Here is a 25,245-nt window from a genome sequence, read left to right on the forward strand (position 1 = left end):
AGTGTCCAATTAGAGCTGCTATGACCAGACAGCTAGTTAGCTGGCACTTCTGGGCTGGGTAAGGGCAGAGTGCCTGTGGTGTAATGGGATGGCGGAAACACACAGTTTTAATAAGCAGATGAGTTGTAATGAGGGATGATGTGGATTGTGGGGGTGTTGCAGGGCACTTGATGCGCCATCCGACTATTAGCGTCTCTTATGAGTATATGGTTTATAATTTGTACCAGTTATGTCGATTATATGTCGATTAGGGGCATGTGAGGCTCAGTCCTGTGGCTTCATGGTGAACACGGTGCGTCGCCCACCGGAGGCAATGCTTCCACTCCATTTGCTCACCACTTTACTTTTCTGTGGTTTCTGGGAGTACAGTTTCCCGGAGGCCATAATTCCTAACATGTTTATGTAACTTATATTTAGTGGAAAGCAGCTGGAGAGAGTGTCAATTTCATAATTGATGTTTTTGAGCAATCCAACAATAGAGTAAAACTGTTCCACGTTATGTTTTATGTTATTCAGTAAGAAACGTCTGCTAACAATAGCGCAAGTCACATTTATGGCCAAATCAACAAAAAAATAATGGTCTATGTGACCATGACAGACAAACTGAAACAAGAGGAACAAAGAAGGAAAAGATCTGTGAAGACATTATTGAGTCGTATCCATACACTGTCCAGTAGTTGGATCTAAAAACATATGTTCCATTATAACGTTATAACTTTTATCTTCATATTCACCCATGCAGTTTTCTCCTGTTACACTTTATTATAACTTCCTTTTAAAAGCTTTTTTTCCCCTAAGTGCTGTAAAAGCTTTGGTAGCCTCTGTTTTATTTTTAGGTGGAAAACAAATATCACTAACCCTCTTTCTGTCTCTGCTCCCTCCCTCTCCTTTCTGCTCAGCTGCTCTCAGAGGAACCGGTGTGAGCGTGCAGATGAGCCGTATCGCTTCGCCGCGTCTCTCAACCAGTGTGTGAAGGCCACGGTGTACCCAGACAGCATTGCGGTGTCAGAACCCAGCGTACCTGTAAGTTTGCACAGACACACACACAAAATGCCTGCAACTCCTGCAAACTCACCCGCCACTCGCACAAATCACAGTGAAAGATGATCTCCATAACAGGCCGAAAAATCTGCATATTCCCAACCCACGCACAGAGGCAGAACATTCTAAATGATCTCACAGCAGTTTGTTAGCCTTGATTGTGGTTGATGCATAAACATTGGATGGGAAGGTTCATAAGAGCTTCACGTGGGCGTTTCAGTGTGCATATGCTCACTTGATGCAGAGCAGTTAATATGTGTGCCAAGACATGTTTGAGTGGGTGGAGGTGTAGGTGTTAAAGTTGTCCAAGTGCAGCTGAGTACGGCGCTGTATTTCCACATTAGACTGAGTGAGAACGGGCAGACAGAGCACAAGTGAAAGGACCCTGCCTGTCCAAGGTCTGGTAGATGCTGCATTATGTGCATGTGTGGACTCACTTGGTTGGTCCGAAACGCGAACGATAAAATGTGCTTTTCATTCTTTGCGGGGTGATTTGTGTTTGACAGCACTAATTGTTGATCATGAAAAAAAAAAAATGAGTAAGACTGTATGTGTGCCTGAAGCTGTGGCAGTGACTCACCACATGATATCACACCCTCAAACTAGCCCCCCCCTCCTCCCGGTAAACCTTGCCCTATTGTCAGATGTACAAAACAGCACCTTATCGGACGACATGTTTGCAGATAGTTTATTTCCATGTCAGCCCTAAAAGCAACAGGGTCATCTCATTGAACCGTCCTCAAATTCCACAGAGGCAAACCGCTATCGCCATGACAACGCAGCCTTTTCATATGGGCAACGTGAGACGCAGAAATGCAGAGAAAAGAATCAAATCCACTCTGTTAAAACTCCTCTGCCACTAATTAGACCAGCCAATACAGTCACTACTGTCATCCTCAGCATCATCATCATCATCACTGTGTACTTTTCTGTCATAAACATTGACCTTGTCAGGGCCAGTAGCCCTCATTGAGAGCAAAACCTGGTCCTGATGATGCAGAACTTCATTTCTGGGGAGGTGTAGGGCCAGGATTTGAACTGTGGTTCAGTTAAGAAGAGGGATGACACGCTGTTAAGGCTGTCCAAATGAGTGGAAGTGTCCTAAATAGACGAGTGTCTGTGTGTAATTAATATGACAGTTTACTCTGGGAATTTCCGGGAACAAAAGACATTGATTGCAGTGATTGTTGTCATCAACAACCTAAAAAAGCGAAAGCCGAGAGGTCCTCAGCAGAGAGGAGAGGAACTAAATCATCCGTCCTCTCAATGGATATACCATCAACTAACGAGGGAGGCAGTGTAGTCATCTACTGAGACAGTCAGCGTCTCTTGCAAAGGGCCTACATTTAAGCTACTCAGCTGCCTCGCCTGTCCCAGTAGCCCTGCGGTGTTTAGTGAGAGGCAGATAAAACAAAGAGAAACTTCAAACGGCATGGCCCAAAAATAACAGCTAATGGAACAAGGCTGTGAAATGCCATGGTGATAATTATCCAGGCTGCCTCACTTGGCTGGAGAGCCACATCACACACCCTGTGTGCGCTGAATGCATTTATTTATAGGCAGAACAGCTGAATGCTTCAGCCCCGGTGTCACTGCTCTCCAGAGAATGACTTCAAACGCCTCTTTCTGTGTTGTCTGCGTGTGTGTGGTATAATGCATATATTCTGCACGTCGTGTGTGAATTAGTGAGCGAGCAGGAGTGCTTTGTGTTTCTATATGTAATAGAATTTCCCAAGTGGTCTGTTTTTTTCCTTTTATGTGGCTTTGCACCATATATTAACCACTGACTGAATCATTGTCAGTCTTTAACATTGTAATGGTATATTCTACGCTCAAATAAAATATTAAGATCCAAGCATGGTCTTATTATGCTGCTGATAACAATTTTAAGGCACAGCAACATTTAGATAGACAGCCTTGCCTGCAGCTATGTTCTTTTCTTCTTTCTAGTTTGAGCCTTTTTCTCTCTCTCTGCTGCAAGTGCTACATTTTTACCTTAAGATTTTTCCAATAGTTTTGTCGCTGATGTAAAGTAAAGCGTCACTTTTTTGCTAAGAAAAACACGTACTGCAACTCCTTCATTCCCGCTACCATAACCACTTGAGACAATCAATTATGAATTAAGAACACTCATACATGCACTGTGACACTGAATGCTTATGTCCTTTTATGTTTTTATGCTGTGTATTTTACTTGGTTTGTAAATAGTTACACTGTCGTTTCACTGTGTGCTCTGGGCTTCACCAATTTGCATTTAGCTTTGTATTACTAGAATAGAGGTAGTATTTTTGAAAAATTGTGCTTCCCAACCTCAGTTTACCCTTAGTTGAGAAATATCTTCATTCTTTTCTTTGTTACGTGTCCACCAGTGACAATTTCTCAAGAATACTACCTCTATTCTAGTAATACAAAGCTAAATGCAAATTGGTGAAGTATTCCTTTAACTTACTTCATATTACTCCTTTAGAAAGTAATAATTTATCTTATATTTACTTTACATACGTAATACTGTTTTTAATTGTAATCCATTACACTACTTGCTACTGGGTAAAGTAATAATATTACAGTAATATATCACAGAGTAACACGTTAGTGGCCAACACTGCTGTTGCATCATCCCATGCATTAACCAGTAATGTGTCTTTTTAAATTAGGCATGTGTTAATCCCTACGTTCCATTTTAATCCACACTCCAACTGCTGTGTTTAACAAACTATGGCTATGTTCCTCACCCCATGTCCAGCTGCTGGTGAAGGTGAGCGATGTTCCGGACCTTTCTGCGGGCATCACCTGCTCCTTTGGCAACCTGACGGAGGTAGATGGGCAGGTCAATGGCAACCAGATTCTCTGTGTGTCTCCTGCTGCCAAGGACGTCCCCCTCATCCCCACCGACCAAGGTATCTACAGCCAACAGACTGTCACGTACACAAAAAGAATTATTTGTAGTGTAATTATTTGTAATCTGACGGCGGCAGCTAGAATGGACCTTTACTCTGAGCTAGCTGTTCGTGCACACTCTAAAACATCTTTATTGATTCAGCACTTCTAATTTAAGCAGCCGCCATCTACACAACAAGCCCCCACTGATGCAGAATCAGCTGTGGCTGCAAAGTGTGCTGCACACAAGGCCGGGCCCCATTAGAGCTGATGGATGATTAGATTGTGGTGCCCCGGCCTGTGGCTGAGCTGCAGTTCAGTACATTGCTGCCCTGATATTGGACCAGGTGATGGTCTAACATGCAGGTTCAATCAGCTGGGTTAGTGTCTGTGCGTGGTCGAGGCGCAGGGAAGTGGTTTTCAGTTTGATAATGTGCCGCGTGATAAATACTTGGGGGAAAAAATAACATTATAGACCCTCAATTATTTATCTATCTATCTCTCTATCTCTCTATCTATCTATCTATATATCTATCTATTTATTTATTTATTCAACAGGCCTAACAATTTGAATTGGACCTCTGCATATCTAAGTAATTAAAGTAATACTCGTTGTTTACTTAATGTCCATTTGTTGCGTTTACTCAAGGTGGGCCACACGGTGTACACACGGTGTTGCGGTTAGCACTCTTGCCTTTGCAGTAACAAACTCTCAGGGTTCGCGACCCAGTAGGAACAAGGGCCTTTCTGCATGGAGTTTGCATGTTCTCCCCGTGTGTGCGTGGGTTTTCGCCAGGTTTCCTCCCACGGTCCAAAAACATGCAATAAGGGGATTAGGTAAATTGGTCACTCTAAATTGACCATAGGTGTGAGTGTGAGAGTAGATGGTTGTTTACTCAAGATTTAATTCAATTAACCTTATTTTTTAAATTAAGTTGAAAACCAAGTTTGGTTTATCTGGCTGTATGGTACAAAAAAATACTATATAAATTGTCAGTATACTCACTACACAGCCCACCAGGGGCAGTAATTACTGATCTAGAGTATAACTCTGCATATCCAACGTTGAGCAAAACTTTTCAGCTGAGTGCTTGAAAAGAAAACATAGCTATGCTAATCACCTCAAATATAGTATTCATAAAAATCCCATGACCTTTCAAGCATTCCTCCATCTATTTCCATTATTATATACCACAATGATCCTGGCATTCATTTATTTGCAATCATAAACATCATTATGAATACTAACGCCATTCGCTTGACAATAAATACCTGTTGTTTGCCAGCCAAGATGGCTGCAGGGTGACAAAGACAAACATCCTGAATAATATATTATGTGCCATGTGTGGAAATGACTGTGTGTTTTGGGGGTTTGGTAAATCCTCCAGCCTCTGAGTAAATGACAGTCCTGTTTGCCCAGAGCTCCCATGGGGAGTGGTGCATCAGGCACTAATATGAATGTTCTCCCCCAGGCAAATGTCAACCAATCCCCCCTGTAAGCCTTTCCTCCATCCATCTAGCTGCCCATCCCTCCGTCCATCCATCCATCTATCTATCTCTCTTCCCCTCCTCCCGACAATTGGCCATCTTCCTTGTTCCTCCATCCTCTTTTGTTGCCTCTCCGTGCTTTTTATACCTCCAATTTTGCTCAGTGTCCATTCCCTCGGGGCCACTTCCTCCTGACCTCCCGACAATCCTACTCCGTCTTCCGTCCCCTGGCAAAGCCATTCTATCTGTTGCACATCAACACTTATTGTACAGCGGAGAGGAGAGGAGAGGAGAGGAGAGGTAGTTGAGGTTTGGATAAAACTCTGAGGGCACTAGACTGACGTAGAGTTTGAAATTAAAGAAAATAGCTGACACTCTTCTCTGAAATCCTGGGTTTTGTGTGGAAAGGAACTCTGCACCACTTTGTTTGCCAGCTCTTGTGAGACAAATGCACAGTGGTAGAAGTCAGCCATGAGCTGCATATACAGACTTTTGTTGAAACAGAGCCTGATTCCCAACAGGTGCTGTTGAGAGAACGGGTCACGGAGGGTCATTCAAGCCTCCTACACACTGAATGTCAACTAAAATCCAGGCTGCTCTACACACACACACACACACACACACACACACACACATGCACACACTACACCACACATATTTATGGAGTCTGTATTCCCTTGGGGAGGAGATAAGAGGTTGTTTTCGCAGAGAACAGAAGCAGCAGCCAGATCTGTTCTGCAAAATGCAGGGAAAACTAAATTTGATCAGATGTAATCATTGTTTGTGAGGCTGGAAATTGCAAATTTTTGTTCACACATACTTTCACAAGTAATGCTCGTTGTAATTTGGTTTGCATGCACTGTACTCAGTGTAACATGGTGCAATACATGCTAGTATACATGACATCAGCAGCACAGTAATGTTAAGTATAAACATAACAAGCTCACTCGTGTTCGATTTGATTGTGGTTGACAAATAACGGCAAGAAAGGAACAATTGCTGTAATAATGAATAAGTGTCTAATAAATCTCTTTCAGATTGGTCAGGTGTTGAATTAAGACTCAATTCTAAGGAGACTGGTCAGATGCTTATCAGCACAGAGGTCAAGTTTTACAACTGCAGCGTCCACCAACTGTAAGTATCTCGCTCTCTCTGAGTCCATCCATTCTGTTTTAATTAACAAAAACAATGCCGCCAGACCTGCTGCACAAAACCACCAAATCAATGTTCCGGGAATGAGTTATTGTTTGCCCTTAACCTCATCTGGCCCTCGTCCCCTAAAAATATCCTCTGTGAAGAGTAATGTAATGGGATCACTGACGGCTCCCAGGAAGTTCCTGCTTCTCAAACATTCTGCAGCACAAAGCAGCATCTCCTTCTACCATCATAGGTCATCATCTGGGATTTAATGCTCCTTTTCTCCTCACATGTTTGCCCCTGATTGAGTGATGTTGAACTGAATCCCTGGATTGGAGATTTCAGTGACAGCCGTTGCTTTTGCTCCCGCTTTCATCATTCCACCGAGGCAAATTCTGTTTGTCTGAGATCCAAAGACCTTGTCGATTTAGGAAATAACTGAATGGAGAGCGGGAGTGAAACGGCAGCACAGCAGGGACATTAGCAGGGGGGTGCAGAAACGGTTGCGTGCCGTGCTATTCGGTCACTATCCCCCGCGATATGAAAACATCTATTGTTTCATTTTGTCAGAAACAAGCAGGCAATATTGCATCTCGCAGTATTGCAACAAAGCTGTATCCCTAAACCTTTATCATAACCAGTTAATGTCGAACCATAACCTTAACCGAACCGCAATTCAAATCTAAGCCTAAACCAGTTCCTCAGAAATTACACGAAAAACACACACTTGAAAATAACTTGTGTTCTTTTTCTCCTCATGTTTCTTTACTCACAACACTTCTACACTATAAAAAATATCACGACAATCACAACTATCCTCACTTTTACCCCCACTTCTCCTCTGTACCCCCAATTTGGTGTATGCAGTGTTTTGCTGAAGGTGAATCAGTCGCACTCTTCTGAATCCTTGTCATAGACCCCGCCCAGGCTTTTGCACCGATGAATATTTAACTTGAGCGAGTGTGCATGACCAAAAGAGAGGAAGGGCAAGGAGGAGACAAGTGAGACGAAGAAACAATCCCATAACAACTGTTCATGAATGCTTACAAACACACACACACACAGGTTTGTTCAGCTATTCTTCGCGGGACACTGCGTTGACTTTCATTCATTTTAAAAAGCTTAAACAAAGTGTTATCACAAACATTTACTATAACCCTAACCTCAACCAAACAACAAGAATTGAGGTTCTGCCTCTTTAGGACCAGGTTCTTGGTCTCCATGATGACTACTGGTCAAGTGTCCATGCTAGGAAAGGTCCCCAAAGAGGTAACAAATACGTAAATACATGAATACATTCACACAAACACACGCACAACACCTAACAGATGGTCGTCACGGTGACACACGAACAACGCAGCGCGAATGGTAATTGCAGGTTCAAACTGTGCCAATGTCCTGTTTGTCCTTATGAATCATGAAGTTCGTCCTCTCCGAGTTTTCCTCAGTCTTGTCCTCTATCTGATTCAGATTCTTGTTCACACACTGCACACAGTGTTAATATAGAGCGGTACAAAATATTCGCAGGGAGAATTTGGCCCGCGAACTGTTAGAGGTTTTGCCAACTGCAAGGGCACAACAACAGCAGGTTCCCTCTTGGGAGCTGAGCTTATTTCCTTCGTGGCACTTCACCCCCCCCTGGCAATCTTGCTGTCCCCTCCTTGACCGTGCTGCCTTTCCATTACTCTCGCTCACTATGCACGTGTGTCCACGCAGGTGTCTGTCATGTGTGAACAGCGCCTTCCGATGCCACTGGTGCAAGTACCGCAACTTGTGCACCCACGACCCTTCCAGCTGTTCCTTCCAGGAGGGACGGGTCAACGCTTCAGAGGTGGGAAGAACACACACACACACACACACACACATGCCTGTCAACAAGTTTACCAGCAAAACTTTCTTTTTCCATCTCCTCATATTTCCTCTTCCTTTTTTTTAATATACTCCACCGTGCATCCTGCTCTGTGTTCCAGCACGGTGTAAAGCCTCAGGCATCTAAACTGTGTTTCCATAGTGGCGTTCCTCATTCAGAGCTCTTGTTGTCTGCCATAGCAATTAGCAGTCTGTTATGTCTAGAATCACTGGGCTCACTGTGTTTTAACAGTGGCATATTACAGGGTCACTCTGACCGAGTCCATCAAGTGCACTAAATACAAATGGCTGGAGATACGCCTGTGTGTAGGTTTGACATACAAACACAGACATTACTTGGATATTTGATTGCACGTTTACTTCCAAACAGAATTACAAGAACTAATCCAATGACCATCAGTCAGTTCCTTACATACAATTTGATAATTAGATTTACTTCAACATACAGTATGTATGTATCTCCATGTCAATAAGCACTTAAAATAATCCATCTGACAGGACTTATTGATGTAAAAAGGCCATTCGGGGTGATGCTGCTGTAATAGCTCTCTTGATGCCAATATTGCTTTCACATTACATTGCAAAGAGAATTGACCTATTTCTTTTCAACCCGGCTGAGTTTTTTTCAGTGATTGCTCATTGTGAGACCAGTTATGTCTCCCCGTAATATTGTACGGTCTTGGTTTTTAGCGCACTGAGGTCACTTATAGTGCGATCCGGTTTAGCGTTACGGAATTAGAATCGAGTTGAATCAAATTAATTTTTAATCATTCTGAGTCTAGTGAGTTGTTCCAACAGCTCAGAGCATTGCAAGGTCACAAGAGTCACTTGTAAATGACTACATATCACTTATCGTGTTTCATCTCTACTTCTGCCATTCTCGCTCATCACTCTCACCGTGGAATTGTGGCTCCTCTTTATCTTGTTTGTCGCCTTAAAGCTCTGGGTATTTGCCAGAGTTGTTGGCACTGACATGTGCTCTCTGTCCCGTTCTTGTGTCCTCCAGGATTGTCCCCAGCTGGTGCGATCTGAGGAGATTCTGATCCCAGCAGGAGAGGTGAAGCCTATCACCCTGAAGGCCAAGAACCTGCCACAGCCTCAGTCTGGCCAGAGAGGCTACGAGTGTGTCCTCCACATCCAGGGGGTCAGTCACAGAGTTACTGCCCTGCGCTTCAACAGCTCGAGTGTGCAGTGTCAAAACAGCTCGGTAGGTTTGTTGTAATTGGCTTCTTTGTGTACACACATATATATAAAGTTTTATTTTAGTCGTTTATTATTTGAGTAGCCATTGCACACTTAGGAAAAGCTCCATGTTTGTAATTCAATTGGTTCTATTATAGTCTGAAGGGTAAAAGCATCATACTTATATGCTACACGTTGCCACTCAGTGTTTGTAATTGTGTGCTTGTGTATGTGTATGTGTCATTTAGTCGGTGGAGACACAGCAGATGCAGTTTAGGTAATTACACTGGAGAAGACTGCAGCAGAGCTCTGCCCTCCAGTCAAGCATGCACTGACTTCTGTAGTATATTCTCAGTGGAACCCACAAACACATTTTCACATTTTACTCTCTTTTTCTCTCTCTCTCTCTCTGTCTCTCTGTCCGTCACACGTACACACACACACACACACACAGTCACAAACTCGCACAATGAAAGTGAGGCTGGAATTAAGGGCACAGGAGGCAACTAAGGATAGAATCTCTACAGACTATAAGGGAAGTTCAAGCCTCTGCCCATCTCTCCGATTTCTTGTGGTTTCCCACTTTGTCAGCTCTCTGATGATAAGATGATGTAAGTTTGGAGTAACACTGGAAGGGCACAGTACTGTATCTACAAGGTCTTATGGGGATTATAATCCCCAGACCTCCCATTAAATCTGTCCTCTCTTTTGCTCTCATTTCCACCTTCACCACCATCTCTCCATCTTTTCCCTTCTCTCTCTCTCTCTATCGCTCTTCCTCTCCCCCTCCAGTATCTGTACGAGGGAATGAAGATCAGTGAGCTGCCAGTGGATTTCTCAGTGGTCTGGAATGGCAACTTCATTATTGATAACCCAGAGAATATTCAAGGTAAAAACAAGAGATGCTGCTCACATGTGCTGGGAAACAGGATACAGATGGAAAAATGTATCACTTTCTCAACTATTTTCACACTTAGATATTGTTTTTTTTTTCCCCCGCAGCAGAGTTTGAGACAGTGTGCCTGTATCTATTTATATATTGTGCGTTAATTACGGGTGTCTAAAAATATTTTATTTGAATATTAAAAGACGTAATAGCCTGAGGGGATATTTTACTCACTGTAGACCCACAATCGGTTTTAATTAAATAAAAGTTCTCACCATATACTGCACGTAGGTAGGGTTTTTTCAGTAGTTTGTGATTCAAATGTATTCAAAGCACTTCCTGTATGCCCACAGTGCACCTTTATAAGTGTGCGGCGCAGCGAGACAGCTGTGGCATGTGTCTGAAGGCACAGAGGAAGTTCCAGTGTGGCTGGTGCAGTGGAGAGGGAAGGTGTACGTTACGGCACCACTGCCCTCTCATCAACCCTTACACCACCCGCTGGCTGAACCTGTCCAGCAAGAATGTCAAGTGCACCAACCCACGCATAACAGAGGTCAGTACCCATAATCCTCTGGGTTTTTTGTTTTTTTTCTTCCTTCCTTCCTGCCTGCCTGCCCACACAGTTCCAATCAATGTGCAATAATGAGCTACCTTGCTGCAGCTTTTTCATCCTGGTTTTTCAGGGATCAGGTTTCTGGATTGTGGGACATCCAGTCGATTCTAGTCTGAAGGAAGCTAACAGGTTGATAAGTCACCATGGGTGGTGGTGTCGGCAGTTCATTACATACAGTAAATGACATTGTTGAAGACATGAAGTGTTTTCTTTATAGCACTAGTCTCAATCTTGCTTAATGTCATTTAAAAACACACAAAGGTCCTACAGAAGCAGTGAACTATTGAATTTGCATTGAGGGCTACTAACATGAGAACCTGCCCCGGAAGCTCCTAAGGGGTCCTAAGCTCACTATTAAATCTTAAGTATTTCACCATCAGTCCTTCATTCTACATGTCCCCTAATTTAAATAACAGTTCCACAGTGTGATTGTTTATATACTTGTATGGCTGTATGTTTTGAGCTAAGAAGCTCACATTAATCTGAATTATTGTCATATTTATTTATTTAATGGCAAGTGCCCCAAAATACCCACATATTTGGCTTCAAAGACATCTCCTTTGCGTCTGCCCAAAGGAGAGTTGTGTGTATGTGTTTGTGTAGTGTGTCCTTTGCGCTTCATCCCACTCTTGGAGTCTTCTTGGTCATTTCAGCAACACACCCCAAAGCATGATGTCCTCAGCAGCATAGGGTTCATGACCTGGAAATGCTTATTTGCTGTTCCTTAAGTGGACCTTTGCTTATTCCGGCTTTTTCTTGTTCTGGCCTGGTACACTTGCTGTCGCAGGGGGACATACTATTTAATTAGGCTTGGCAACGCACCAGTGCATTGTGGCTAACCAACCAGACCCTTCTCCTCCTCTACCACACACATCTGACTCCAGCCAATTAAAAAGTGAAGTTAACAACTTGGTTAATTGTTTTGCCATACTGTCCTCAAATAAGCTGCAATAAGATGCAGCTCTTTCACGTTTGCCTCTATAGTATAGAACTCAATAGTTCTCTATCTTCTAATATATGTATATATATATATATATTTATATGTATATACATATGTATATATATATATATATATATATCACTGTCTGACTGATCAAGTCCATTATACTGTCAGTTTGTCATTTTATGGCACATGAAATGGGCCATCCACAAGGACAAACCTCTTCCAATCTTTCATATGATCACTGTATGTGATTGCCAAGGCTACCAGCAGCCCACCAGGTCCCATTATCCCATTATCGAGGTATTCAGGAAAACACTTAAATTCAACATAATGCGTAGAGTATGTGAAAGTGCTGGTCATTATTTGGTGTTTTATTTGAGTAACTGTTCCATTACAACCAGGGTTGAGCTGAGGGTTCTGGGAAATGCAGAAAAGCTTGTACTGATGTAGCAGTAGACATTGTGAGCCACAACACAGTTACACACAGGCTTTAAATGATCATAAAATGCTTCAAACAGCAGTGACTAATGATATTAGAAAGAGCCAGTGTCGCAGGGTTCATCTTTTCTTTAAGTCTGACAGTTTAAAATAAGTAGCGGTGGAGAGTTTGAGTCAGGTGAAGTGAGGTAAGAACAGAGCAGGGAGGAACCTGAACCATGAAGCGGTGGAAAGAACGAAAGATGGGAAGGAGAAGAAAAGAGAAATGGAGCCCCTTTGGACTGTCTGCACTCGGGCCTGTTTACAGCTGGAGATTTATTTAGACCCTCCACATGAGTACTAACACCACACAATGACACATAAATGTTTCTCCTCTTCATTCCCAGTTAAGTGAGCGGTTCTTTGTGCCGCACCCTACCCCTCCTTCTTTTCTCGGTGATTACATTTTCTTTAAGAAGCAGACTTCCCAGTGGTGGGCTGAATTTATTAATAAATTTGGATTTGATTGTATCACCAAAAGCCCCCCCATCACGAGTTGATTTGTATACATACTAGCACATTAGTAGTTGTGCCTTCCCAAAGATAGGCCTGTTGAATAATGAATGTTTTTCTATTAAGTACCAGGGTGCCTCCCACCATTGGCCATTAATATTGAAGAGATGTAAGCCCCTGCTAACAGCAGAGGGAACAACATCAAATGAAGCTGGGAGTTGGATGAGCACATGAAAGGAATCTCCTCAATAGGCTTTGGCTGTGGCTTGTGTATGAGTTTGCAGTACAGCAAAGAGTGACGTTGACAGTTAATACAACGATCTCGCTGCTGCTCAAGGGAAGAGAAAATGTGGGATTCTCACTATGGGGATTGTGTATGCCGGTCTGTATTTTACTAGGGATGGGTATCAATGAATGTTACCGATACTAATATTGATACTACTTATTATTACTGATACTTATCAACACTAAGCAATACTTTTCTATAATTTGGTGCGGAGAACACCGCAAAGTGGGCCATATGGTTGGTGTAGTTTAACTGAGTTTGGGACCCGGTCAGAACTTTCTACGTGGAGTTTGCATGTTCTCCCCGTGTGTGCGTGGGTTTTCTCCGAGTTCTCCAGTTTCCTCCCGCAGTCCATAAACATGCAGATTTAGGGATTAGGCAAAGTGGACACTCTAAATTGACTATAGACGTGAGAGTGGGTGGTTGTTTGTCTCATGGACTGCTGACCTGTCCGGGGTGTGCACCACCAGATGTCAGCTGGGATTGGCACCACCGCCCCCCCCATGACCCTCATGTGGAGGATAAAGCGGTAGAAGGTTAATGAATGAATGAATTAACACAGAGGATGAAGAAGAAGAGGAAGAGTATACTTCTGTCACCACCAGAGGCTAGGGACTTCTGTTTAAAGCCTGAGATTCTCATGATGGCTCGAATACACAACACAGTGTTTTTACCTAGAAATGGCCCATTCAAACGCAGAGCATCATGTATACCCATGTGAGAATCCATACCCCGCAAATATACCCCATCTTTACGTCTTTTTCCGCCCCCGTTTTATGCGCTAAACCTCCTTCTCATCACACCCCATATCTCTTTCCCAGCTACAAGGCGTTTAAGACTCCATAAAGTATTTAGGATGTGGTTTGTTCAGGAACAAGTGATCATTGGGGGCTTTTATCAAGTCCATTAATTGCTGCTCACAATTGAATGTGACATGCTCAAATTAGTCTGAGCAGAGTCCAGAGACAAAGAGATTAGCGGCAAGCTCATAATTTGTATCAAGGGCTGTTTAATTTCAAAAGCAAACTATCTGGCTGTGGAGAGTAATTCCGGGAGTGTCCCAGTGATAAACTCCTCCTGTAATAAATGAGTATATTATAGTTTTAGGAGGAAGAATAGACTGTAAACATGTATATACTGTACGGTTTATTTATTGCTCAATTGTCTCAAATAATGCCATTCAGCTCAGTCAGCTACTGTAGTTACAGTGACACAGCCTGAGGGCAACAGTATTGCGCTCTGTTGTATAGTTTATAGAGTTTAGCCATGGCTGCATTAACATACCTTCCTCCAGTGGAATAAGTCAACACCACACTGAGACTTCCCCAGGCTCCACCATTTTTCTTTTGGTCAGACTTGCACATTATTATCATCTTCTCTTTTTTATTCCTGGAACTTCCTGTCTCTCGTCATCAAATTAAGTCATCTCTCCCTTTTTTTATATATATTTCAGTGTTGTGGCCTAATCCTATAGAATGTGTAAGGAAAATGTGCTGGTAAATGGCCAATACTCAGATCCCGAGAGCTGCAGAGTGATAGATTACACCAGAGGGAGTTGGGAAGTGGGAGCAGAGAGTGCGACATAGAAGCTGACTGGCTGTTTGCTGGAGATTACTCTCTATTGACAGTGTGACAATGCCAGGCGGGTAGCAGCACTGCTCCTAACAGGATTACACTGGGAGCATGGCATGGCAGTACTGGGTGGGAATGGGTGAGTGAGGATGGCAGGGTGTGCATGTATATCCAATGATGCTCCCTCTTCCTTCTGCCTCTGAATGGTCTGTATGGTCAAACAAGCAAGTGGGATACTCAAAAGAAGAGGGTGTATCAACTAGCCCAAGAAAAGACAGACATCTAAAGAAGGAAAAGAGATGCAAAGAGGAGGATGTTGCACTGAAATATAAAGGCATGCTCCACCCCTTTAGAGGTTATTTGCAGTACATGACTGCAGTAGCTTCCCTCTGCGTTGTAAAGTCATTAGGCTCTGGTTTACACACAGTTGTAGATTTGTGCCTTTTGTTTGTGTAAGACATACAGTCACAGAGACAAAGAGCAGCACTTCTCTTACACCTTCTCTGTTTCCTCAGCCTACAGACTTCAGTGGTGTGAGCCTTTGAAGTGCCATCTTTTCTTTTTTTTTTCTTTCTGTGGTCCACTCATGAATCAACTGCCAGTGGGGAGCTCAGTCAAATGTGTTTCATGCATGGATTAGACTGTCTTGCTGTGCTCGGTCCACTGTGGGGAGGGTTCCGTCTCAGCCTCAAGGGCAGAAAGAGGAGGTCTCCCAAGCTTTTAGCGGACCCATCTGTGATACCGCTTCACCGTCCTGTCCCCACTGCTGCCTCACCTGTCATCCATCATGGCTGATAGGAATTATCAGAGTGGCATCCACATCCCCTCTGCTGCTCATCCCAATCTTTTTTCTGCCCTCTTTTCTCCTGGCCCTTTACTTTTTATCTTCTCTCTATTTTTTCACTCACATAGTTATAGTCCCCAATCCCCTCCTCCTCCTCCTCCTCCTCCTCCTCCTCCCCTCTCCTGTTCTCTCTCATTGCTTATGTAACCATGACCAAGTCTACTCAGATAGCTGCTGCCAATGCCTGACATGGATATATTTAGCCATTATGTTTTTTGCCCACAACCGTCCCCATACCATGCATGCCCAAGCAGTGCTAAAAGATTCATGTATTCAGATCCTTCAGGCGGTGCAGTGACACACTTACTTTACATCCAGAGCAATTAATGTCCACTGAATCTAGATTACGATGTCAGTGTCCCACAGGGACGCTGCAGTGTGCAGCACCTATCAAAGGGTTACTATCACATGGCACTTTGCAGCTCAGTAAGTGGGCACAACTAACTGTTGGTGTTGTCCCCTCCGCCTTGCATTGGCCAGTAATAGTGTATCGATTGTTTACATTGCAGCCCCACAAAGCAAAGCGACAGTCCTCGCCTCCCTTTTTACCCTCCTCTTCCCCTAGCCTCCTCCGTGTCCCTGTCCACCAAACACCACACTCTTGATCTTTATCTCCCTCCTCATATTTTGCCCCAAACTTTCTGCTCTCACTCTGTTTTCCTCCTCCTCCTCCTCCTCCTCCTCCTCATCCTACTGCTCTTCTCCTCTGTTAAAGGGCTGGATGATGGCCAAGTTAGGAGGCTCAACAGGGTTCTGCAGCACAGAAGGCAGTGTGCCACCCTGTGCCAAGGTCATGCTGGGCAGCCATATTGTATTTTATGAATAGGGGGTCTGCACTTAGCATTAATGTGGCCCCTTGTTAGATTTATTATCCATGGCAACAGCAGTAGATTTGGGGCAGGCAAAATTAGAACGTTAATAAAGCTTCCGTAGTTTTTATTGAGACGATTCTTTCATCCCATTTACAGTTGAATAGACGAGAGGAAGGAGTTTTAGGAAGATGAGTCTGATCTTCATGTTTGATTGAGTGTGTTTGAATGTGATGCCATATTTTCTGCTGAAAGAGCCATAAAAGACATGCCACCGGCTACTGTTGTGAGTAAAGCATGCTCTTGGCACAGTTACGCGTGGCGTGTTCTAACATCCTTGGATGCAGACATGGGGAGTGTTCTTAATTGCTTTTACAGCCACCTTGACTGAAAGAGCACATTTACCCTTGAGCATCCACAGAAAACTGTGTGCATTTATAATCTCAGTACGACAGGTTCATAACTGAAGGGGGAAAAAAAAAAATCCTTTGACGTCACTTTTCACACACCGGCTTCAACTTTCTCCCTGACTTTGGCTATTTGTTTAAACACTATAGGTGACCCCAGTGGCTGGACCCCCAGAAGGAGGCACACGGGTGACCATCCATGGCACAAACCTCGGGCTGGCCTTTTCGGACATGGTGGGCAATGTGGAGGTGGCGGGAGTGAGGTGTACGCCTGTAGAGGAGGGCTACATCATAGCCGAACAGTAAGTCACACAAATAGGAAACTCTATAGCATTTTTACTGCAGTTGAACTAGGGGTGGTCGATATGACCTAAAATTAATATCACGGTATTTTTCATCTTTTGAACGGTGATGGTATACTATCACGGTATTACTTTTTTTGGTAGGTTTTGGGAGGAGTACATATTTTTTAATAATATTCTAATCTGATATTTGTAGTTTTTTTTCCTTTCTGATCCGGTCCCCAGAGGAATCACGGCTAAACAGAAAATACAAACAGAAAAGGACGTGACAAATTTTCTGAATATGAAATGTTAGGTTTACATAGTGTAACTTACCAATAGCGTTGTGCAGTCTGTGTCCAAAACATGCGAGTCTCGTATATTATTACATCACATTCTATGGATTGTGAGATAAAAGACGCTCTACCTCTGCCTTAATGAAGACTGGAGCAGGTCCAGAAAGTCTGGCCGTGACATTGCTGTTCTCCCCCTGCAGCACACTAGCACACTTCTCCCCATGCAGCTCATCTAGTCAGCAACAATCCCACAACAGCTGTGTGTGTTTACTAGTGTTTACCTCCCTAATTGTCCCACGCTGTGCATACATTACGTTAAATGCTGTCCTTTTCACCCTGAACTAATGAAATGCAGCCCATGCTTCACTACTTGCCCAGTCTCCCCCTCGGCTAGTCACGCACGACTTGTGTCAAAAAATAAAACCTGGTTTTCTACGGTTCTCTTACCTCCTCAGGTGATGCAGGGCCCACAAGAGAAAGGGAGGGGTGTGCTCACACACACACACACACACACACACACACATGCTACTTAACATATTTAGCGCCAAACAAAATGTATTTTTGGATTAGGATTAATTTGGATGGCCTTTGGGCACTGAGGTTCGCTGGTGGAGGAAAAACAAATTCTTTATTGAAATTCAAAGATTGATGCCAGTGGAAAGATACTCATTATGCAGCTATACATGTCAAATTAAAAATGTTATAATGAAAGTATAGAATTGTAGTAAACAACGCCACAGTACCCCAGGTAACTACAGAAACAGAAACATTATTGTAATATTTATATATCCAATAATATCCAATATCTTAGATGGTGTTTCTCAAAATGGTGGGCCTGGACCCAAAAGGGGGTTGCAGGGCTAGAGAGTTTTGTCTGTGTTCTAATTCCACGCTAATTCTCGGTCAAACTTCATTAGTATCGCACATTTCATACAAATCGATGTAACTCCAAGTGCTTCATAATGTACAAATGCAACTGTGACTCACGATGTGCTTTCTTAAGCGGGAAAGGGAAACCTGTAAAGGGGTTTGTTCCGTGTATATCAGCAAAACCTCCTGAGACAACTTATATTGACTTAAAACTTAATGCACATTTACTTTAAAATACCATTATAGTGTATATTGTATATCATCACTCAGCCCTAAAAAGTAACTGCATATGAGTTGTGGGCCACTTCACCCAGTATAAAACGACTGAATAAATATGACTCCCAAGACTGGAGTCATTTGAGAAGCACTGATCAAACCGAAATGCTCGGTGCTGAGCTTAGTGTGCTCAACTGCCCCTGACCTAGTCCGTTAGAGGATACAGTAAAGTTTTAAATGTATAGCTGTATCATGACTGAGGCACAGCTGACACATATACACGCCTGCACAGGCTGTCAAAGTCATGGCTCTCAGAGGAGCCTTTAACCCTAATTCTTGCCTTGGCCTACTTTTGCCCCCAGAAAGAGAACAGCTCAGCAGAGCACCGCCGTTGCAGCTCGCATACTTACAAAGTCTTCTTACAAGGTGTTTTCATAATAAAGTAGTCACTTTAAAAAGTAAATACTTTACAAATTGTGATGGTGACACCGAGTACAGTAAGTTTTTCTTTACTCAGCAGTTAATGCAGCTAATTAATATTCACTATGTGCCACTTGGCTGTAGGGGACAAGTGACAGCAGTTCAATCTATTTGGGGACGAGCCAGAGAATTCATTTATATGAATAATAAAATGATGACCTTTGAGGGAATTAATAGGTTGAAATCTTCAAAAGTTTCATTTAGAGCCTATTGGCTTAAGGTTCATTATATGTGACCCAATCTGACTATCTGTTTATATTTGTTTTAATTAATGTTTTAATTTACTGTGATGGAAAAAAACCTACTCAATTCCTGTTCTTTTGTTAGGTTTTTCGGACAAAGTGAGAAAGAAGTCACTGTTAACTTTTAAAAAGGCAACCGTATTTCCACAAGTTTTCAGCCTGACAGAATTACGAGCACCGTAGGACGTCAGGTGGTTAAGTGGGTCCTTCTCTAAGTGTTGTTTGTGTCTTGGAGCACTATAGTGGGAAGAACATATTAGCTCTGTCAGTAGATATTATGTAAATCCTCCAGCAAAAGCTCCTCCAAATAATTGTAATTCAGGTGATCAACACTGGAGAAGCAACACGCCTGCTTCTCTTCATCTGCTCCACTCCTGTCTGCCTCTTGTCATCTGCCTCACCACATATTCGGTCCCTTCGTTCCTCTCTGTGATCGCGTCTTGTGCTTTATTACTCTCCAGCACCACCGATCGATAGGCGTCCCTTCTTTTATTATGGAATTTCATGTAGTCACCTGCAGCGCCGGCCGACACCTGATCACCCCGTATGATAGAGCTCCATTGATCCCGACGCCTGATTTACATCAGACGCACCACACCTGGCATTGCACCAGCGCTGTCGGGAGCCTGGTTGTTGGTGGGAAATTTAGTGCCGGGGTGCCAAGGGCAGAAGAGGCACTGGTCTCATTTAAAGACTTGTCATTGAGGGGGTCCTGGTCGATGTCTCAATGTGTCTCTGTAATGAAATGAACGAGACAACAAGAGAAAGATTGCATTTAGTGTGGACGATAAATCAATGTCAGGTAGCCAAGTGTTCTGATTACTTTCTCCTACGTTGGCTCAATTATGCCAACTTTATATATATATATATATATATATATATATACATATATACATTCATGTATATAAATAATTGAATTTCTTTTTGTCTTTTACAGGATTGTGTGTGAGATGGATGCAGCCCCCACTGACAGCAGACCCGGTCCAGTCCAGCTGTGCGTAGCAGAGTGCAGACCAGAACTCAGAGCTCGCTCCTCACAACTCTACTCCTTTGTGGTACGACTGCTTTCATTCATATATATATATATATGCTCATATAATGTGCACCAGAGCTTATAAAGCGTACTGCGTCAAATAAAAGCTATTAACAATTAACAATTTGAATGCGCCAGAGGTAAATAATGATATGCCAGTTACCATGCCTGCAGTAGAATTAGGCTCTGCCTATGTTTACTTTTTATTTGTTTGTTTGTGTGTTTGACTATAATATAGTACATATATCATTTGAATTTTGCATCATCTTGCTGAAATATTATTTCAGCAACACGTAACCCTTCATAAGAGCTTCTTGTCTCTCCTTCACTGTAAACGATCCAAAATCCAAAAACAAATACTCAAAAACATAATGATGGTAAGTTAATGTTTTGCTCGTGAGTGTTTTCCCTCGTTAAGATTACAATAATTAAAGAATGTGCTTTAGCATTTGTGAGAGCCCTTATGTCGTTTTAAGCATTTTAAATTGGGTAAACAATAGCGCTCACAAAGCTGCATACGTAAAATAAACACCCAGAAAAGATTGGATGCTTCATAATTGGAGTCGTAAAAAGAGAGGAAAAAGAGAATGGATGGCAGGTAAAACATACAGTACGTGCTCCTGTTCCCACACATGAACGCATACATGTCCTTGTCTCCGTCAGTTGCCGCGTGCGCAGCCTGCAGCTCACAGATCATTTCCTTTTCCATTTGCACTCTCTCACACCTTCACAATTAGTGATCCCGCAACAATTAACAGCACGCGGTAATTACTTCTCTTGTTCTCCGAGTACCTGCTTTAGCCTGCGTCCCGGAAGTCACGCTTGGTTGAGAGGTTGGAGTTTTGTCAGAGTGATGCTCGGGGGGGGGCTCTGCAGTGAATCCCTTGCTAGCCCCCCTCCCCCCCACACACACACACACACACACACACATACAGCAGCGGTACAGCTGCTACTCTGAGAAGCAGTGGAATTCCTCTGAGAAATCTTCACAGAGCCTAGAATTGGCACCACTTGCTATTCCCTTGTTTTGCAGGCCCCCCAAAAAAAAAAGAAAAAAAAATCCAAACCAGACACACATGCTGTGAGCCAGCGACAGTGACGCTCTTGGCAAATGGGATAGTTGTAAAGTGTGCATTTCCGTTGTTTTATTTTCTGTGCACATGAATGTGTGTATGATGGGCTGTCAGTTTGGATCCTCGTCCATCTGTCTGTCTATCATTAAAATGCTTCGCTCACACGCAACCCAGCACCACACAGCACACAGGAGGAGGATTCTTCTGGGACTCTAAGAGCTCCCAATCTTTATCCTATTCTCACCCACCAGTGTTGCACTCCTCTGCCATCGGCCTTGCGGTTGCGAATGACTGTAATTTTCTGGGGATCTGTGATTATACGTGAGGCTTTCAAGAGACACTAGAAAGATACTGTGCCATCTACCGCCAGAAAATAGCTATGTTTTAGTCCTGGGTTTTTGGATCTATGGTTTCCTGCTCCTACATCTCGCCTCTAATCTGCTCTCAACATGTCCTTCTCTGCCTCCCTCTGTTTCGCAGACTCCCACAGTCACAGGTCTGTCTCCAAGCAGAGGTCCAGAGTCCGGAGGCACCAAAGTGACCATCATGGGAGACAATCTGGGCGCCGGCAGCAGTGTTAGTGTTCAGTTTGGGAACCAGACCTGCGAGTTCTTTGGGTGAGATTTTCCCTCTTTCACCCTCTTCTAGTGTTAGTGTTAGTCGCCCTTCAGTCAGAATCCTAATCAGAATACTATATTAATCTAAGGATGCATTACATTTGCTCCCTCTGAAACGAAGTCACACGCTGGATTAGAAAAGATGATCAAAACAAAATATGACCAACAGATAGATATATACAATTATCCTGAAATATATGACAAGAAGGATGTGCTTAGTGTGAAATATGAGCCTGTACATTTCTAATTCCCTAAAACGCCACGGATGGTTGGACACATTTTGTTTAATGCAGCTCATTCATGAACAAAAAAAAAAAAAAAGTATTTTTTATTGTACTTGCACGCTAATGTGAAGTGGAAAGTGAAACGATCATATAAACTCAATGAAGTGCGAATGGGGACAAATTTGAAGTTCACAGTTTTACAGTTTGAATATTACCGCGCAATGTGGGTATTAGAGAGAGATAAACTCATCTGCTTCCTATGAAGGTTGAAAGTTGCCACCTACATTAAGTGATTAAACAAGTGTGAAACCCCCCCCCCCCCAAAAAAAGAGATATTTCACAGTCAATTCGTTTTTGTCACTTCTTTCCTTTTGTCATGTCCTTGTATATTAGATTATCTTCTTTGGCAATGCCAAAATGTGTTTAGGCACGTGTGCCTCTACATCACAAAGTTTTTTTTAGCTGCTACATACATCACTGTCAGAAAATGTTAGATATATGGCAAGCTGTGAGCATGTGAGGAAAAAAAAAAACAAGTCCCATGAGGGTGTGAATTATTCCCATTAAATAAGCTGCTATATTTCATGGCTTTCTTATGTTTTTTCCCCTGACATTACTGAAAAAAACTCCCTCGGGGGGGAAAGCCTCGCTCTCTCTCCCTCGTCAGAAAAGCGTGTGTAAATCTTAATAAGGTTTTGATGACCTACTGCATCAAATCATGTAATAATAGCTTGCAGAAAAACCTTCTATGAATCTTTCATCTTTTTCCATCCACGTTCTCTCCATCAATCAGTTTATCTATTCAAAGCCGCTTGTTTTTGTTTTCATATTATCCCCCCCCCCCCCCCCCCGCAGTTTTCCATTATTTAATTTCACCGTCCCTTCTTACTTCTTACCGTCCATCTTCTCTCCGCTCGCGTCGGCATCTTTTTTAAGCCCTGCCGCGCTAATGTTGTGAGGCTGAGGAGTCAAGCCAGTTTTAATGAGATATGGGGCTAATTACTGGCTTGTGTTTCTCCACTGCATTCCTGGTATTGGAGGGGGGGGGGTTAGAACATGAGGCCATGCAGAAGGAAGGGAGCTGATGCAAATATTCACGTGCGTCCGTGTGCGCAGAATGTAGCACGCACCTGTGCGAAATCACTTCAGTTCTTTGAAATGTCTTCAGAATTAAGTGCAAATGCCGTGCGTTAATTATGGGAACAGCGGGTTTTTATTTGTGCTGCTGAGGATGAAGAACAGGACTTGAAGGAAGTACAACATGTGACTGTTGTCCATGATGCAGTAGGTGGTGTTTGATGCTCTGACGAACATCTCTACACTGTGACACGTCCAGAAAACACATGCAATTACTAATTCATGTCGATACTGCGAGAGGAGATTCTAATCACCAGCCAACTTTAGGTGTAATTATGCACATATTCTTATATATAACCACACCTGGTGTACAATATTAACAGCCACAACTTTGGATAAGACACAAACTAAGTGCCTTTCAAGGTTCCCTCACTAGATACCAACTGTTCACATGTCAGGCATTGTCTCAGTTCTCCTCAGAACTGAGTAAAATCGTTCAGCTCGGCTCGTCCCTGACTCCAGAGGTTCCATCATTGGTTCCATCAAAGAGTTCCCGATTTAAAATTGCCATTCTGCTTCTATTCCAGACGGACCATGGCGGAGATCGTGTGCTACTCCGCTCCTTCCCTGTCCGGCGTTGGCCCCGTGCAGATCAGCGTGAGCGTGGATCGCGCCCAAATCAGGGAGAGCCTCACCTTTGAGTACATCGAGGACCCCACTGTCCAGCGTATTGAGCCAGACTGGAGCATTGCAAGGTAAAGTCATGACACCTGTTGTTGTGCTGGAAGCACACGGCACCAAACACAAAGCCACTCACCGACTGGAACATGTAAGGTCACAGACCTTATCCCCACATCCCCCTCCCCTCCCCTCCCACCATCCAGAGCATTAAAACCAGACTGTCCAGGCCAGTGGAAATAACCAAACACGGGTCAATATTGCACTTTCAATTACTGCTCAGCGCACTTCTAATTAGGCTGTATCTGATAGAACTGCCACAGCTACAAAGAGCGGAGAGGACGGTCACCGTTGAGATTACGATTTTTTCGCTCGCCTATCATACGCGGCGGCGCTGATCCATCTGTTGAACATCTTTGGCAGACAGACACAAATACACCACTCACGACTAATTAAAAGCAGGAGAGGGAGGAAAATGAAATAGCGGCTTAGTAGAACAATGTGCTATCAGAGGTGTGAGTCCACAGCAGATGGCGTGGGCTTTAGAGACGGAGTGCAGGGGACACTGCTGCAGAAGTGGGATTGCACAGAGGAATAAGAGGATGGAAATGAAGGGGGGGCGGATACGAAAGGACATATCATATTAGTCATCCGCCCGTGATTTTTCCTCTTTCTTTTTACACCTGCTCTTCTTACATAGAAGATAAATCCACATTAGTGTGTAACCAGTTTCACAGTTATCCCACTGTTGCAGAGGGTCATCAGTCTGGTTTCCTTGAAGTTAAAAATATAACTCTACGTGTTATCACGGTCCCATTTTTAGAAGATCAGGGGTCTCATGGGCCGTTCTGCGTCGAGTTTGCATGTTCTCCCCACGTGTGCGTGCTCAGGGTTCTCTGGCTGCCTTCCACATTCCAAAAATGTTTTTGAGATTTGGCAAGTTGGGCATTTTTAAATGGATCGTGAGAGTGGATGGTTGATTATCCAGGGTGTACCCCACCTTTAGCCCCATGTCAGCTGGGACTGGCACCAGCGCCCCCCCCTTGAAAATAGATGGGCCTGTGCTCATAGCATCAAATGACTTTAATTATTTTTTTTATGATGGCACAGTTTTTTATTTGTCAGCTTCATAAACTGTATATAGGAAATTGATGTTGCCTTTTGGTGTAAAGAGTGAAGCCAAGGAAGTAGGACGGAATGGCAGTTAGCCACCCGGGGGCAAAAAGAACATTAGAATTGAAGAAAATGAGCCTATTTCTCACTTGATTTATAAT

General features: G+C 43.3%; 1 protein-coding gene across 3 annotated transcripts in view; it reads left to right on the top strand.

Moving 5' to 3' along the window:
* Positions 1–25,245, top strand: part of plxna2 (plexin A2) — a 163,658-nt gene that overhangs the window by 100,026 nt on the left and 38,387 nt on the right. For all 3 annotated transcript variants that reach the window (XM_058642577.1, XM_058642576.1, XM_058642578.1), the window contains exons 6-16: positions 900–1,023; positions 3,785–3,938; positions 6,444–6,540; positions 8,260–8,374; positions 9,419–9,619; positions 10,387–10,483; positions 10,834–11,033; positions 17,035–17,186; positions 20,207–20,324; positions 21,856–21,992; positions 23,881–24,048. In XM_058642577.1, coding sequence (XP_058498560.1) covers positions 900–1,023; positions 3,785–3,938; positions 6,444–6,540; positions 8,260–8,374; positions 9,419–9,619; positions 10,387–10,483; positions 10,834–11,033; positions 17,035–17,186; positions 20,207–20,324; positions 21,856–21,992; positions 23,881–24,048 — 1,563 coding nt within the window. The remainder of the gene's footprint in view (positions 1–899; positions 1,024–3,784; positions 3,939–6,443; positions 6,541–8,259; positions 8,375–9,418; positions 9,620–10,386; positions 10,484–10,833; positions 11,034–17,034; positions 17,187–20,206; positions 20,325–21,855; positions 21,993–23,880; positions 24,049–25,245) is intronic.

This window comes from Solea solea, chromosome 11, assembly GCF_958295425.1.
Source record: "Solea solea chromosome 11, fSolSol10.1, whole genome shotgun sequence".
Classification (NCBI taxonomy): Eukaryota; Metazoa; Chordata; class Actinopteri; order Pleuronectiformes; family Soleidae; genus Solea; species Solea solea.